A 14,600-nucleotide genomic window follows, 5' to 3' on the forward strand; every position below is an offset into this window, starting at 1 on the left:
CCTCCTCCAAGCCTCAGTTAGGTTTTTGTGCCCGTCCGAGCAGGGTGCAATCTAGGTGGCTCTCCTAAAGAGCTGCTTAGAAAAAGTTTTTAGGTTTTTTATTTTCAGTGAGTCCTGCTGGCAACAGGCTCACTGCATCGAGGGACTTAGGGGAGAGAAGTCAACTCACCTGCGTGCAGGATGGATTGGCTTCTTAGGCTACTGGACACCATTAGCTCCAGAGGGATCGAACACAGGCCCAGCCATGGAGTCCGGTCCCGGAGCCGCGCCGCCGACCCCCCTTGCAGATGCCGAAGATGGAAGAGGTCCAGAAGCAGGCGGCAGAAGACTTTTCAGTCTTCCTGAGGTAGCGCACAGCACTGCAGCTGTGCGCCATTGTTGTCAGCACACTTCACACAGCGGTCACGGAGGGTGCAGGGCGCTGGGGGGGCGCCCTGGGCAGCAATGTATAATACCTTTTTATGGCTAAAAAATACATCACATATAGCCCTTGAGGCTATATGGATGTATTTAACCCCTGCCAGATCTCACAAACTCCGGAGAAGAGCCCGCCGAAATAGGGGGCGGGGCTTATTCTCCTCAGCACACAGCGCCATTTTCCTGCTCAGCTCCGCTGTGAGGAAGGCTCCCAGGACTCTCCCCTGCACTGCACTACAGAAACAGGGTAAAACAGAGAGGGGGGGCACTTTTTTTGGCGATATTACTATATTTAAGCTGCTATAAGGATACAACACTTATATAGGGTTGTTCCCATATATATTATAGCGCTTGGGTGTGTGCTGGCAAACTCTCCCTCTGTCTCCCCAAAGGGCTAGTGGGGTCCTGTCTTCAATAGAGCATTCCCTGTGTGTCTGCTGTGTGTTGGTACGTGTGTGTCGACATGTATGAGGACGATGTTGGTGTGGAGGCAGAGCAAATTGCCGGTAATGGTGATGTCACCCCCCAGGGAGTCGACACCGGAATGGATGGCTTTGTTTATGGAATTACGTGATAATGTCAGCACATTACAAAAATCAGTTGACGACATGAGACGGCCGGAAAACCAGTTAGTACCTGCCCAGGCGTCTCAGACACCGTCAGGGGCTGTAAAACGCCCTTTACCTCAGTCGGTCGACACAGACCCAGACACGGACACTGAATCTAGTGTCGACGGTGAAGAAACAAACGTATTTTCCAGTAGGGCCACACGTTATATGATCACGGCAATGAAGGAGGCTTTGCATATCTCTGATACTACAAGTACCACAAAAAGGGGTATTATGTGGGGGGTGAAAAAACTACCTGTAGTTTTTCCTGAATCAGAGGAATTGAATGATGTATGTGATGAAGCGTGGGTTAACCCAGATAGAAAAGTGCTAATTTCAAAAAAGTTATTGGCATTATACCCTTTCCCGCCAGAGGTTAGGGCGCGCTGGGAAACACCCCCTAAGGTGGATAAGGCGCTCACACGCTTATCAAAACAAGTGGCGTTACCGTCTCCTGATACGGCCGCCCTCAAGGATCCAGCTGATAGGAGGCTGGAAACTACCCTAAAAAGTATATACACACATACTGGTGTTATACTGCGACCAGCCATCGCCTCAGCCTGGATGTGCAGTGCTGGGGTGGTCTGGTCGGATTCCCTGACTGAAAATATTGATACCCTGGATAGGGACAGTATTTTACAGACTTTAGAGCAATTAAAGGATGCTTTTCTTTATATGCGAGATGCTCAGAGGGATATTTGCACTCTGGCATCGAGAGTAAGTGCGATGTCCATATCTGCCAGAAGAAGTTTATGGACACGACAGTGGTCAGGTGATGCGGATTCCAAACGGCATATGGAAGTATTGCCGTATAAAGGGGAGGAATTATTTGGCGTCGGTCTATCGGATTTGGTGGCCACGGCAACTGCCGGGAAATCCACCTTTTTACCTCAGACCCCCTCCCAACAGAAAAAGACACCGTCTTTTCAGCCGCAGTCCTTTCGGTCCTATAAGAAGCGGGCAAAAGGACAGTCATATCTGCCCCGAGGCAGAGGAAAGGGTAAGAGAGGGCAGCAAGCAGCTCCTTCCCAGGAACAGAAGCCCTCCGCGGGTTCTGCAAAGCCCTCAGCATGACGCTGGGGCTTTACAAGCGGACTCAGGAACGGTGGGGGGTCGACTCAAGAATTTCAGCGCGCAGTGGGCTTGCTCACAGGTGGACCCCTGGATCCTGCAGGTAGTATCTCAGGGTTACAGGTTGGAATTCGAGAAGTCTCCCCCTCGCCGGTTCCTAAAGTCTGCTTTGCCAACGTCTCCCTCAGACAGGGCGACGGTATTGGAAGCCATTCACAAGCTGTTTTCTCAGCAGGTGATAGTCAAGGTACCCCTCCTACAACAGGAAAAGGGGTATTACTCCACGCTATTTGTGGTACCGAAGCCGGACGGCTCGGTAAGACCTATTCTAAATCTGAAATCTTTGAACCTGTACATACAAAAATTCAAGTTCAAGATGGAATCACTCAGAGCAGTGATAGCGAATCTGGAAGAAGGGGACTTTATGGTGTCCCTGGACATAAAAGATGCTTACCTGCATGTCCCAATTTGCCCTTCACATCAAGGGTACCTCAGGTTCGTGGTGCAAAACTGTCATTATCAGTTTCAGACGCTGCCGTTTGGATTGTCCACGGCACCTCGGGTCTTTACCAAGGTAATGGCCGAAATGATGATTCTTCTGCGAAGAAGAGGCGTATTAATTATCCCTTACTTGGACGATCTCCTGATAAGGGCAAGGTCCAGAGAACAGCTGGAGGACGGAGTAGCACTAACCCAAGTAGTGCTGCAACAACACGGGTGGATTCTGAATTTTCCAAAATCTCAGTTGACCCCGACAACACGTCTGCTGTTCCTGGGAATGATTCTGGACACGGTTCAGAAAAAGGTGTTTCTTCCGGAGGAGAAAGCCAAGGAGTTATCCGAACTTGTCAGGAACCTCCTAAAACCAGGAAAAGTGTCTGTGCATCAATGCACAAGAGTCCTGGGAAAGATGGTGGCTTCTTACGAAGCAATCCCATTCGGCAGATTCCACGCACGAACTTTTCAGTGGGATCTGCTGGACAAATGGTCCGGATCGCATCTGCAGATGCATCAGCGGATAACCTTATCGCCACGGACAAGGGTGTCTCTTCTGTGGTGGTTGCAGAGTGCTCATCTGTTAGAAGGCCGCAGATTCGGCATACAGGACTGGGTCCTGGTGACCACGGATGCCAGTCTGAGAGGCTGGGGAGCGGTCACACAGGGAAGAAACTTCCAGGGAGTATGGTCAAGCCTGGAGATGTCTCTTCACATAAATATACTGGAGCTAAGAGCGATTTACAATGCTCTAAGCCTGGCAAAACCCCTGCTTCAGGGTCAGCCGGTGTTGATCCAGTCGGACAACATCACGGCAGTCGCCCACGTAAACAGACAGGGCGGCACAAGAAGCAGGAGAGCAATGGCAGAAGCTGCAAGGATTCTTCGCTGGGCGGAAGATCATGTGATAGCACTGTCAGCAGTGTTCATTCCGGGAGTGGACAACTGGGAAGCAGACTTCCTCAGCAGACACGATCTACACCCGGGAGAGTGGGGACTTCATCCAGAAGTCTTCCACATGATTGTGAACCGTTGGGAAAAACCAAAGGTGGATATGATGGCGTCTCGCCTCAACAAAAAACTGGACAGGTATTGCGCCAGGTCAAGAGACCCTCAGGCAATAGCTGTGGACGCTCTGGTAACACCGTGGGTGTTCCAGTCAGTGTATGTGTTTCCTCCTCTGCCTCTCATACCCAAAGTACTGAGAATTATACGGCAAAGGGGAGTAAGAACGATACTCGTGGCTCCGGATTGGCCAAGAAGAACTTGGTACCCGGAACTTCAGGAGATGCTCACGGAAAATCCGTGGCCTCTACCTCTAAGACGGGACCTGATTCAGCAGGGACCGTGTCTATTCCAAGACTTACCGCGGCTGCGTTTGACGGCGTGGCGGTTGAACGCCGAATTCTAAGGGAAAAAGGCATTCCAGAAGAGGTCATTCCTACACTGGTTAAAGCCAGGAAGGAGGTGACTGCACAACATTATCACCGCATTTGGAGAAAATATGTTGCGTGGTGTGAGGCCAGGAAGGCCCCCACGGAGGAATTTCAATTGGGTCGATTCCTACATTTCCTGCAAACAGGATTGTCTATGGGCCTCAAGTTGGGGTCCATTAAGGTTCAAATTTCGGCCCTGTCGATTTTCTTCCAGAAAGAATTGGCTTCAGTTCCTGAAGTCCAGACTTTTGTAAAAGGAGTACTACATATACAGCCCCCGGTTGTGCCCCCAGTGGCTCCGTGGGACCTTATTGTAGTTTTGGATTTTCTCAAATCCCATTGGTTTGAGCCACTCAAATCGGCGGATTTGAAATATCTTACATGGAAAGTAATCATGCTACTGGCCCTGGCTTCAGCCAGGAGAGTGTCAGAATTGGCGGCTTTATCGTATAAAAGCCCATATCTGATTTTCCATTCGGACAGGGCAGAACTCATTTTCTGCCTAAGGTGGTGTCAGCGTTTCACCTGAACCAGCCTATTGTGGTGCCTGCGGCTACTAGCGATTTGGAGGATTCCAAGTTGCTGGACGTTGTCAGGGCATTGGAAATATATATTTCAAGGACGGCTGGAGTCAGAAAATCTGACTCGCTGTTTATACTGTATGCACCCAACAAGCTGGGTGCTCCTGCTTCTAAGCAGACGATTGCTCGTTGGATTTGTAGCACAAATTCAACTTGCACATTCTGTGGCAGGCCTGCCACAGCCTAAATCTGTCAAGGCCCATTCCACAAGGAAGGTGGGCTCATCCTGGGCGGCTGCCCGAGGGGTCTCGGCATTACAACTCTGCCGAGCAGCTACGTGGTCGGGGGAGAACACGTTTGTAAAATTCTACAAATTTGATACCCTGGCTAAAGAGGACCTGGAGTTCTCTCATTCGGTGCTGCAGAGTCATCCGCACTCTCCCGCCCGTTTGGGAGCTTTGGTATAATCCCCATGGTCCTGACGGAGTCCCCAGCATCCACTAGGACGTTAGAGAAAATAAGATTTTACTTACCGATAAATCTATTTCTCGTAGTCCGTAGTGGATGCTGGGCGCCCATCCCAAGTGCGGATTGTCTGCAATACTTGTACATAGTTATTGTTACAAAAAAATCGGGTTGTTCTTGTTGTGAGCCGTCTGTTCAGAGGCTCCTACGTTGTCATACTGTTAACTGGGTTCAGATCACAAGTTGTACGGTGTGATTGGTGTGGCTGGTATGAGTCTTACCCGGGATTCAAAATCCTTCCTTATTGTGTACGCTCGTCCGGGCAGGAGCCAGTGCACACCACCTGATCCTAAAGCTTTATTTTTGTGCCCTGTCTCCTGCGGAGCCGCTAATCCCCATGGTCCTGACGGAGTCCCCAGCATCCACTACGGACTACGAGAAATAGATTTATCGGTAAGTAAAATCTTATTTTTTTTTTCATTTTTTTTACGATCCATCTGGACTATGATTGGGAATGATAACCTGTCCCAAGGGCAGCGATAGCAGAGTGAGGAACCTTGCCCAAAGCATGGCGAGTAAAGTGAGCCATGCAAGGGGACACGGTGCACTAATTGGGGTTCCCGGTCACTCTACGAAGAAAATGACACCAACATTTAAAAAAAAAACCTCCTCTCGACATTGCTCATGTCAACCTAATGCTTGTGTCGACCAACAGTGGTCGACCTAGACACTGTCAACCTAAGCGTGGTCGACCCTGTGAACCACACCCGTGTGCACCACCATGCTATTAGTCCTATATACAGTACTTCAGTTATTACGTCTCTTATTTCAGCAATTATATATTTTCTTTACAACAATGGTATGAATAGCCAAAGTAGCATCCTGCTGTAATTAGTAAGTCGCTTATAGCCTTTTGTGCAGCGAAGTAATCTGGCCACACAATTGCACATTATGGCACTCATGCCTAGTTGAGCATACAGTAGCTCCATTTACTGCACATGCCCCAGCATAGCTCCATTTACTGCCATGCCCCAGCATAGCTCAGTTTACTGCACATGCCCCAGCATAGCTCCATTTACTGCACATGGACCCAGCATAGCTCCATTTACTGCACATACTCCAGCATAGCTCCATTTACTGCACATGCCCCAGCATAGCTCCATTTACTGCACATGCCCCAGCATAGCTCCATTTACTGCACATGCCCAAGCATAGCTCCACTTACTGCACATGCCCCAGCATAGCTACATTTACTGCACATGCTCCAGCATAGCTCCATTTACTGCACATGCCCCAGCATAGCTCCATTTACTGCACACGCCCCAGCATAGCTCCGTTTACTGCACACGCCCCAGCATAGCTCCATTTACTGCACATGCTCCACCATAGCTCCGTTTACTGCACATGCCCCAGCATAGCTCCCTTTACTGCACATGCCCCAGCATAGCTCCCTTTACTGCACATGCCCCAGCATAGCTCCCTTTACTGCACATGCCCCAGCATAGCTCCCTTTACTGCACATGCCCCAGCATAGCTCCCTTTACTGCACATGCCCCAGCATAGCTCCCTTTACTGCACATGCCCCAGCATAGCTCCCTTTACTGCACATGCCCCAGCATAGCTCCCTTTACTGCACATGCCCCAGCATAGCTCCCTTTACTGCACATGCCCATTGCCCCAGCATAGCTCAGTTTACTGCACATTCCCCACCATAGCTTCGTTTACTGCACATTCCCCACCATAGCTCCATTTACTGCACATACCCCAGCATAGCTCGGTTTACTGCACATGCCCCAGGATAGCTTCGTTTACTGCACATGCCCCTGCATAGCTCAGTTTACTGCACATGCCCCAGCATAGCTCCGTTTGCTGCACATGCCCCAGCATAGCTCAGTTTACTGCACATTCCCCAGCAGCCCCAGAATAGCTCCGTTTACTGCACATGCCCCAGCATAGCTCTGTTTACTGCACATGCCCCAGCATAGCTCCGTTTGCTGCACATGCCCCAGCATAGCTCAGTTTACTGCACATTCCCCAGCAGCCCCAGAATAGCTCCGTTTACTGCACATGCCCCAGCATAGCTCCGTTTGCTGCACATGCCCCAGCATAGCTCAGTTTACTGCACATTCCCCAGCAGCCCCAGAATAGCTCCGTTTACTGCACATGCCCGAGCATAGGGCCTAATTCAGACCTGATCGCTGCTGTGCGATTTCGCCCAGCAGGCGATCAGGTCTGAACTGCGCATGTGTCGGCGCCACAGTGCGCCGGCGCATGCCAGAGATGCTGTGAGCATCTCAGCCCAGCGATCGCCTCTGCCTGATTGACAGGCGGAGGCGTTAGCTGGGCGGGAGGGGGCGGGCTGGCGGCGTTGGGCAGCCATTTTGGGGGTGCGGTCCGGGCAATGCAGGCGTGCTCGTTCTGTGCGGGGGGGTGAGCCGCGGGTGATGCCTGACGTCACACGCAGCCGCTGCGACCCTCACAGCGACAGGTAGCTCCCTGCCAGTGCACAGGAACTGCGCTGGTAGGGAGCTACTCTTCAGGTACAAAGCATCGCCGCCGTGCGATGCTTTTGTACCTGAGCGGCAAGGGGAGGGCCAGACATGCGGGGCGGACTAGCCCTGTGCTGGGCGTCCCCCTGCATATCAGGGTGGCTGATCGTAGCTGTGCAAAATTTTGCACGGCTACGATCAGGTCTGAATTAGGCCCATACTGTAGCTCTGTTTACTGCACATGCCCATAAAACAACATCTCTTTACATATTTGTCACCTTTCTCCTCCTTTCATTTGCAGAGTTTTGGCAAAGATAAAACTATTTGTCCATTCAGTGCCTGTTTTAGCAATATAAATGGCCATCACTGAGTCTACAGTAGTGAATGAATAAACTGTCTTTTAAAGAAAATGTCTTACGTGACAAAGTGACATGCCATCTATTTCCCAGAGTCATATCTTGTTTAAACACTATTATGCAACTTTACGAGTTTTACAACCTACTAATTTATAGGCGGTTCATGTCAAAGTGATATATAGAGCTTACATTTCCCAATCACAGAGGAAACATTACAGGTACTGTAGGGTGTCTGAGGAACCAGGCTCATGCCCAAAATGTAAACACTTTTCTGCCACATTTTTTTACACCTTTTAGGAATGTAGACATACAGTATCAGACGATTTTGGAATAAAATATTTAAATTATAAATACAAAGTTCTCTGTACAGTTTTCATTGGACCGTTTAGCTTTTCTTTGTGCAAGTTTTGCATGCTGTAGGTTGGGTAATGCCAGCAAACACTTCTACCCTTTTCTTATTGTATAAGTGACCGTGGCAAAAAAAGATTATTTTCAAATTCTGGATATCACAGTCTGCTTCTACACTTACAGCAGTTACTTGATTATTACCAAAGACTTTATATTATGATAAAAATTCCACCCTCCCTGATATAGAAAAAGGAGTTATTAGGTTCTACCGCAAATGGGGTCCTTATATTGACACATTACGGCCAATTTAAATGTGGTTGGAGTAGCTATTGCTGTGACTTCCTTGGATGACTTCTGTCTGCAGTAGCGATCTGAGCTACATCTTAAGATGGAGAATCGGATCATTGTGGCGCCATTGGGTGGCTTGCAGCACCCGTGGGATCACACAAGCCAGCTGTTTCAGATCCTCGTAAGATCCTGGCCTCTTCCCTCCCTGTAAACAATGGCGGGTACAGATGGGTACGGCGTACCCTTAAGAATTTAGCCGTGGATACGCCATACCCACTGCCGACTCATTCGCCTCTCCTGCCCCTCAGTGTCTTCCTTCAATTCAGCGCGGCCCGTGAGGCAATCAGACCGCGAGCTTTGATTGGCTCATGGATCGGAGCTGAATTGAAGGAAGACACCTGCACCGGAGACTGAGGGGCAGGAGGGGCGCAGGCTGCGCTCTCCTCCCCTCACACACACACACACACACGACAGCAGCAGCAGCGGTGAGCAGCAGGGGAAGGGGGGATGAATACCTGGCACTGGGGGCATATCTGGCACAGGGGGCGGACAAGTGTATCTGGCACTGGGGGCATATCTGGCATGGGAGGTGACATGTGTATCTGGCACTGGGGGCATATCTGGCACTGGGGGGACATGTGTATCTGGCACTGTGGGCATATCTGGCACTGCGGGGGACATGTGTATCTGGCACCGGGGGCATATCTGGCACCGGGGGCATATCTTGCACTGGGGGCATATCTGGCACTGGGGGCATATCTGGCACTGGGGGACATGTGTATCTGGCACTGGGGGCATATCTGGCAATGGGGGACATGTGTATCTGGCACTGGAGGCATATCTGGCACTGGGGGCATATCTGGCACTGGGGGACATGTGTATCTGGCACTGTGGGCATATCTGACACTGAGGGCATATCTGGCACTGGGGGCATATCTGACACTGAGGGCATATCTGGCACTGGGGGCATATCTGGCACTGGGGGACATGTGTATCTGGCACTGGAGGCATATCTGGCACTGGGGGCATATCTGGCACTGGGGGACGTGTATCTGGCACTGAGGGCATATCTGACACTGAGGGCATATCTGGCACTGGGGGCATATCTGACACTGAGGGCATATCTGGCACTGGGGGCATATCTGGCACTGGGAAGCCATGTGTATCTGGCACTGGGGGCATATCTGGCACTGGGGGGACATGTGTATCTGGCACTGGGGGCATATCTGGCACTGTGGGGACATGTGTATCTGGCACTGGGGGCATATCTGGCACTGGGGGGACATGTGTATCTGGCACTGGGGGACATGTGTATCTGGCACTGGGGGCACTTCTGTATCTGGCACTGGGGGCATATCTGGCACTGTGGGGGCATTTCTGTATCTGTCACTGGGGAGCAATGCATATCTGGCACTGTGAGGCAATGTATAGCTGGCACTCTGGGGGGCATTTGTGTATCTGGCACTGTGTGGCAATGTGTATCTGGCACTGTGAGGCAATGTATATCTGGCACTGTGAGGTAATGTATATCTGGCACTATGAGGCAATGTATATCTGGCACTGCAAGGCAATGTATATCTGGCACTGTGAGACAATGTATATCTGGCACTCTGGGGGCATTTGTGTATCTGGCACAGTGAGGCAATGTGTATCTGGCACTGTGGGGCAATGTATATCTGGCACTGTGGGGCAACGTGTATCTGGCACTGTTGGGGTCATATGTGTATCTGCCCCTCCCCCCATATTTGTATCACGGCCCCATTTTCGTTAGCCACGCCCCATGTGGCATTTGGCCACACCCATTTTTGGAGAGCGCACCTTCGGCATGCGCACACAGTACCTATAAGACATTTTTTCTACTTGCACCACTGGGCAACACGCCTCCATTTTCACAAACAGATGCCATCGCTGCCCTCTCCATGTTCCCAAACGGCATCAGACTGTCAATCACTGATAGACTGATGGCGTGCTTTATCTTGCGTCTCAAGGAACCATTTGTGCATGTGCAGAAAGAGTCCTGCGCAAAGTACCGAACACTGGTACTTTTTGCGCATCAGGACGCAGATCCTTCAGTATCTGAATTACCCCGATTATCCGCAGACACTCAATCTCGTTTTAGCAGCTTGCTCTTACTTATGGTACTCTATGGGTGGGATTCAATTCTTTTTACCCCTTTCCACACCCATTCTGTTTCTGCCCTTGGGGCGTGGTATCATTCTTTCAGCTTGCTGCCCTTGGAGTAGCAAGGCACCTGATCCTTTACATGGCTAAACCTGATTACTATGGGCACAATATGCACAATAACGGGGATCATTTTAGACAGGACATTGGGCGTGATGTATCATTTGAATTCCACCCTATGGGCGGAATTCAAATCTTCTCTGCCCCCTCCCGCCGGCAATTTTCAAATGTTACTGCCAATGGGTGCGATATCAGCATTTCAGCTCGCCGCCCCCAGGGGTGGGGAGCTGAAATGCATGAAAAGTGACCCGCTTGGACACCCAAATGGGACTTTTCATGATCGTGCCCATGTCTTTAGTCGGGTTTAGCTGCTTTATGCGGCTAAACCCGTCTCTTATGGGCTCAATCAGTGCAAAAACGGGGGTCATTAGAATATCGCCCCGCGATCTCCCGTCACTTTAGACGGGAGATCGGGGGCGTTAAAAGATTTGAATCCCGCCCTATATGTCAAGTATTTATACCACTCGCCTACTTTTTGTTTTTTTTGCTATTTGCTATACATCACCGTTGTATGTTTTTCTGGTATTGAATCGTTTACACCGATTGTTTCTTCGCATGTGCTGAATATGCTTCTTTAATGTTTGTATGTTTATCATGTTGAAAACTCAATAAATAAATATATATATATATATATATATATATATATACGAACATACAGGCAGATGTATTAAGTCTGGAGAAGTGATAAAGCAGTGATAAGTGGTTGATAACGCACCAGACAATCTTTATGGGTTTGAAAAATAAGTTAGGAGCTGATTGGCTGGTGCTTTATCACCTTCCACTAACCACTGCTTTTTATGCTAATATATTTACCTTTCTTACTCTTTCATATTTCTTTTTGATAAAATGAGTACAGGTTCAGAGCATGATATTTACCCCATGAAGACTGTGCTGCCCGGGCTGAGATTGTGCAGTAGTACTATAATAATTTGCCATTTATTTCACACACATCACTTGTAAGTTTCATTTAAGTATGTTTATTTGATTAATCTGTACTAATCTACAAGGTCTAAGGCTACACAGACGTTACCTGTAATGAAGCAGCAATTCCATTACGGAGTAGCCATGCCCAGTTGTGCTGGACACTTGCCGCCAGGTTAGTGTTAGTCTCATTGCCTTTTACACGCATTGTGGTATTGATGAAATTTGGACCATAGTAAACCACAATACTCATGTTCCTTGCTTCCTGTAGCTCTGCTACAGCCTAGGAATGAAATACAAATGAATTTTGAAGTTAAACATATGACTTACTGTCTTACTGATTGTTCATTGAATTTGTCGGCATTTAAAGAGCACAGCAACAGCTTATAGAGGAGTGAGAACAGAGAGGATGTACAGGATTTCTGCAGTTTATTTCCATGAAATAAACATATTGGAATTAGTGGTCATTATTATGACTAATAAGGGAAAAATCAGAACAGATGGGTGACTCAATGCCCTAATATTCCTTTGGATATCAGGGTGGTTTCCACAGAAAGCAACTTCAGGAACACTTGTTACAAACTAGTACATAAGGAAACTCCAAATGATGAATAAGATGATCAGACAATTGTAAAATGACAGTCAATTCTGTATTACACTGATATATGTGGATGAAGAGTTTTACAAAATAGTTTTGATTAATAAAAAAATTTGCTAACGTCACTCATTTTAATCAGATAAAATCTAGTGAATTTACCCCTTAACCCCATTAATTAAGAAAGCTAGAAGATAAATTCTTCATGCGGGGTTGTACTGAACAACATATTCTTTATCCAGGTCAGAATTCTAATATTTAACTCTTTAATGCCCAGATGGATCTACTCAGAAGGAATATACAATATACACTGAAGTGCCAAAAGTAATGGGACAGAATGAAAGGGTGCCTGTCGGATGGGACATTCCATTTCCAAAGTTATGTGGACATTCAACATTCCTTGATCTACAGTATCACATGTGTATTGGGAATACCTCACGGAAGACATTATCACCCATTGCGGACAGCGCATTGGCCGACCATGGGTGCTTATGATCATGACCCACAACACTAGCTCAAATCACATCCACATTCAATGCAGGAGGTACCAGATGCATATCCAACAGGTTAGTGCAGCGTTCTGTAGCTTCCATGGGATATGGGAGCAGAAACCCCACCAGAGTGCCTATTAACACTACGACACATGACACAGCGTCTCACCTGGGCTTGTGACATTGCTACTTGGACCCTGGAGGACTGGCAAAAGTGGCGTGGTCCGATGAGTCACGGTTCCAGTAGTTTTGGGGTGATGGTAGGGTTCAGGAGTGGGGCAGACCACACGAGGCCATGGACCCCAGTTGTCAACAAAGCACCTTGCAGTCTGGTGGCGCTTCCATAATAGTGTGGGGTATGTTCATGTGGCATGGATTGGGTCCGCTGATGTGTCTGAACACATCATTGACTGGTAATCAATACATTGAAGTGCATGGTGACCATTTACAGCCCTTCATGAACTTCATGTACCCCCACAATGATGGAATATTCCAGCAGGATAATGTGTCATGTGTCACGATCCGGGTATCTGGACGCCATTATTTGCCATTTAGATGTCTCCTGAGGCTGGCTCAGCGTTCCAGGGCCGGATCTCACCTGTGTTACTGATGTCCATGCTCTACATCTCCCTCCTGTCACTCTGAGACGCTGTCACAGCGGCATCACGTTTGGCATCTCCAGCCTCTGCGGCCTCCGCCGCCGCTTCTGTGTTTCCGTATTACTGATGGTCAGTGTGGCGTTTCATGTCTGCCGCGATCTCCGCTGTCATCCATGTGGTTCCAGTGTGCAGGTTGCCAGTGTGACGTCTCCTGCCCTCCGCGGTCTGCGCCGCCATTACTGCCGAATCTCCACATGGTTTCTCAAACTAACTTTCCCTCCAAGTGCTAACATGGGCGCAGCCATGTTGGTTTCAATCACATGCCTCAGTTTCCACCAATCCGCTGCTTCTGGAATCTGCATAATTGCCCAGCCAATGCCTGCCTTGCTGCAGGTATAAGTATCCTGTGCCTGGGCCAGGAAGTGGTCAGTGCTTTGGTTGTCAAACCTTGTTCCAGTCTCTCTCTCCTGTGATTGTTTCTCCAGGTTTCCAGCTCCTGTTACCAGCAGCCACTAAGAGACCCGCACCTGCTTTCCATCTTGCGGTGCAGCCTGACTCTGCAGTCCTCCGTGACTACTCCAGCTTCCAGCTACAAACCATCTGCTTCCAGCGATCAGCTTCCAGCAGTATCCAGCTCCCTTAAAGTGCCGGTGTTGTTCCAACGGATACCTCCATATCAGCAGTATCCCCAAACCATCGGTAACCACCTTTCATCTTTCCAGTATCCAGTATCCACGCTCCCTAGCTTCATCCTATCACCTGGCTGGTTCCATCCAGCATCCACTCCGTGTTTTTATCATCTGGCTGGTTCCATCCAGCATTCACAGCAGTCCTTTCAGCTACAGTGATCCAGCTCCAAGAATTACATCTGCTGACGTGTTCCCCGGCTATCCTCACTACTACAGACAGGCCTGGTAAGGACAATCCATCTATGGGACTTTAACATCTGATCCATATCCTACCAGTGCTCTGTGGCTCCAGCCAAGGTCTGAGTGATCCAGGAACTTTTATCACTGCTTATTCTTTATTTACTGCTGTGCAAAATACGGAGTTTGTTAATAAAACTTTTATTGACTTTTAAACCCTGGTTGTCATGGTCACACCTTCGGGTGATCCTTCTCCACTACACTTACATGTCCAGGGGTCTGATTAAACCTTCCAAGTTTAAGTTTATTTCTGTTAGGGTCTCCTGCCCTGTGCTGCCACGTCGTCATGGCAACCGGGAGACAAGTGCTAGCGGAGTAACCTGAGCGCAGCTG

The 14,600-nt window shown here is 49.0% G+C and overlaps 1 protein-coding gene and 1 long non-coding RNA gene across 2 annotated transcripts in view; one reads left to right on the plus strand and one right to left on the minus strand.

The window, feature by feature from the left end:
- LOC134945174 (uncharacterized) overlaps positions 1-14,600 on the minus strand; it is a 532,944-nt gene that overhangs the window by 317,129 nt on the left and 201,215 nt on the right. Inside the window, exon 35 of the mRNA XM_063934300.1 lies at positions 11,766-11,939. Coding sequence (XP_063790370.1) covers positions 11,766-11,939 — 174 coding nt within the window. The remainder of the gene's footprint in view (positions 1-11,765; positions 11,940-14,600) is intronic.
- LOC134945175 (uncharacterized) overlaps positions 1-14,600 on the plus strand; it is a 115,829-nt gene that overhangs the window by 10,428 nt on the left and 90,801 nt on the right. The window lies entirely within an intron of this gene.

The sequence above is a fragment of the Pseudophryne corroboree genome, chromosome 7 (assembly GCF_028390025.1).
Source record: "Pseudophryne corroboree isolate aPseCor3 chromosome 7, aPseCor3.hap2, whole genome shotgun sequence".
Taxonomy (NCBI): domain Eukaryota; kingdom Metazoa; phylum Chordata; class Amphibia; order Anura; family Myobatrachidae; genus Pseudophryne; species Pseudophryne corroboree.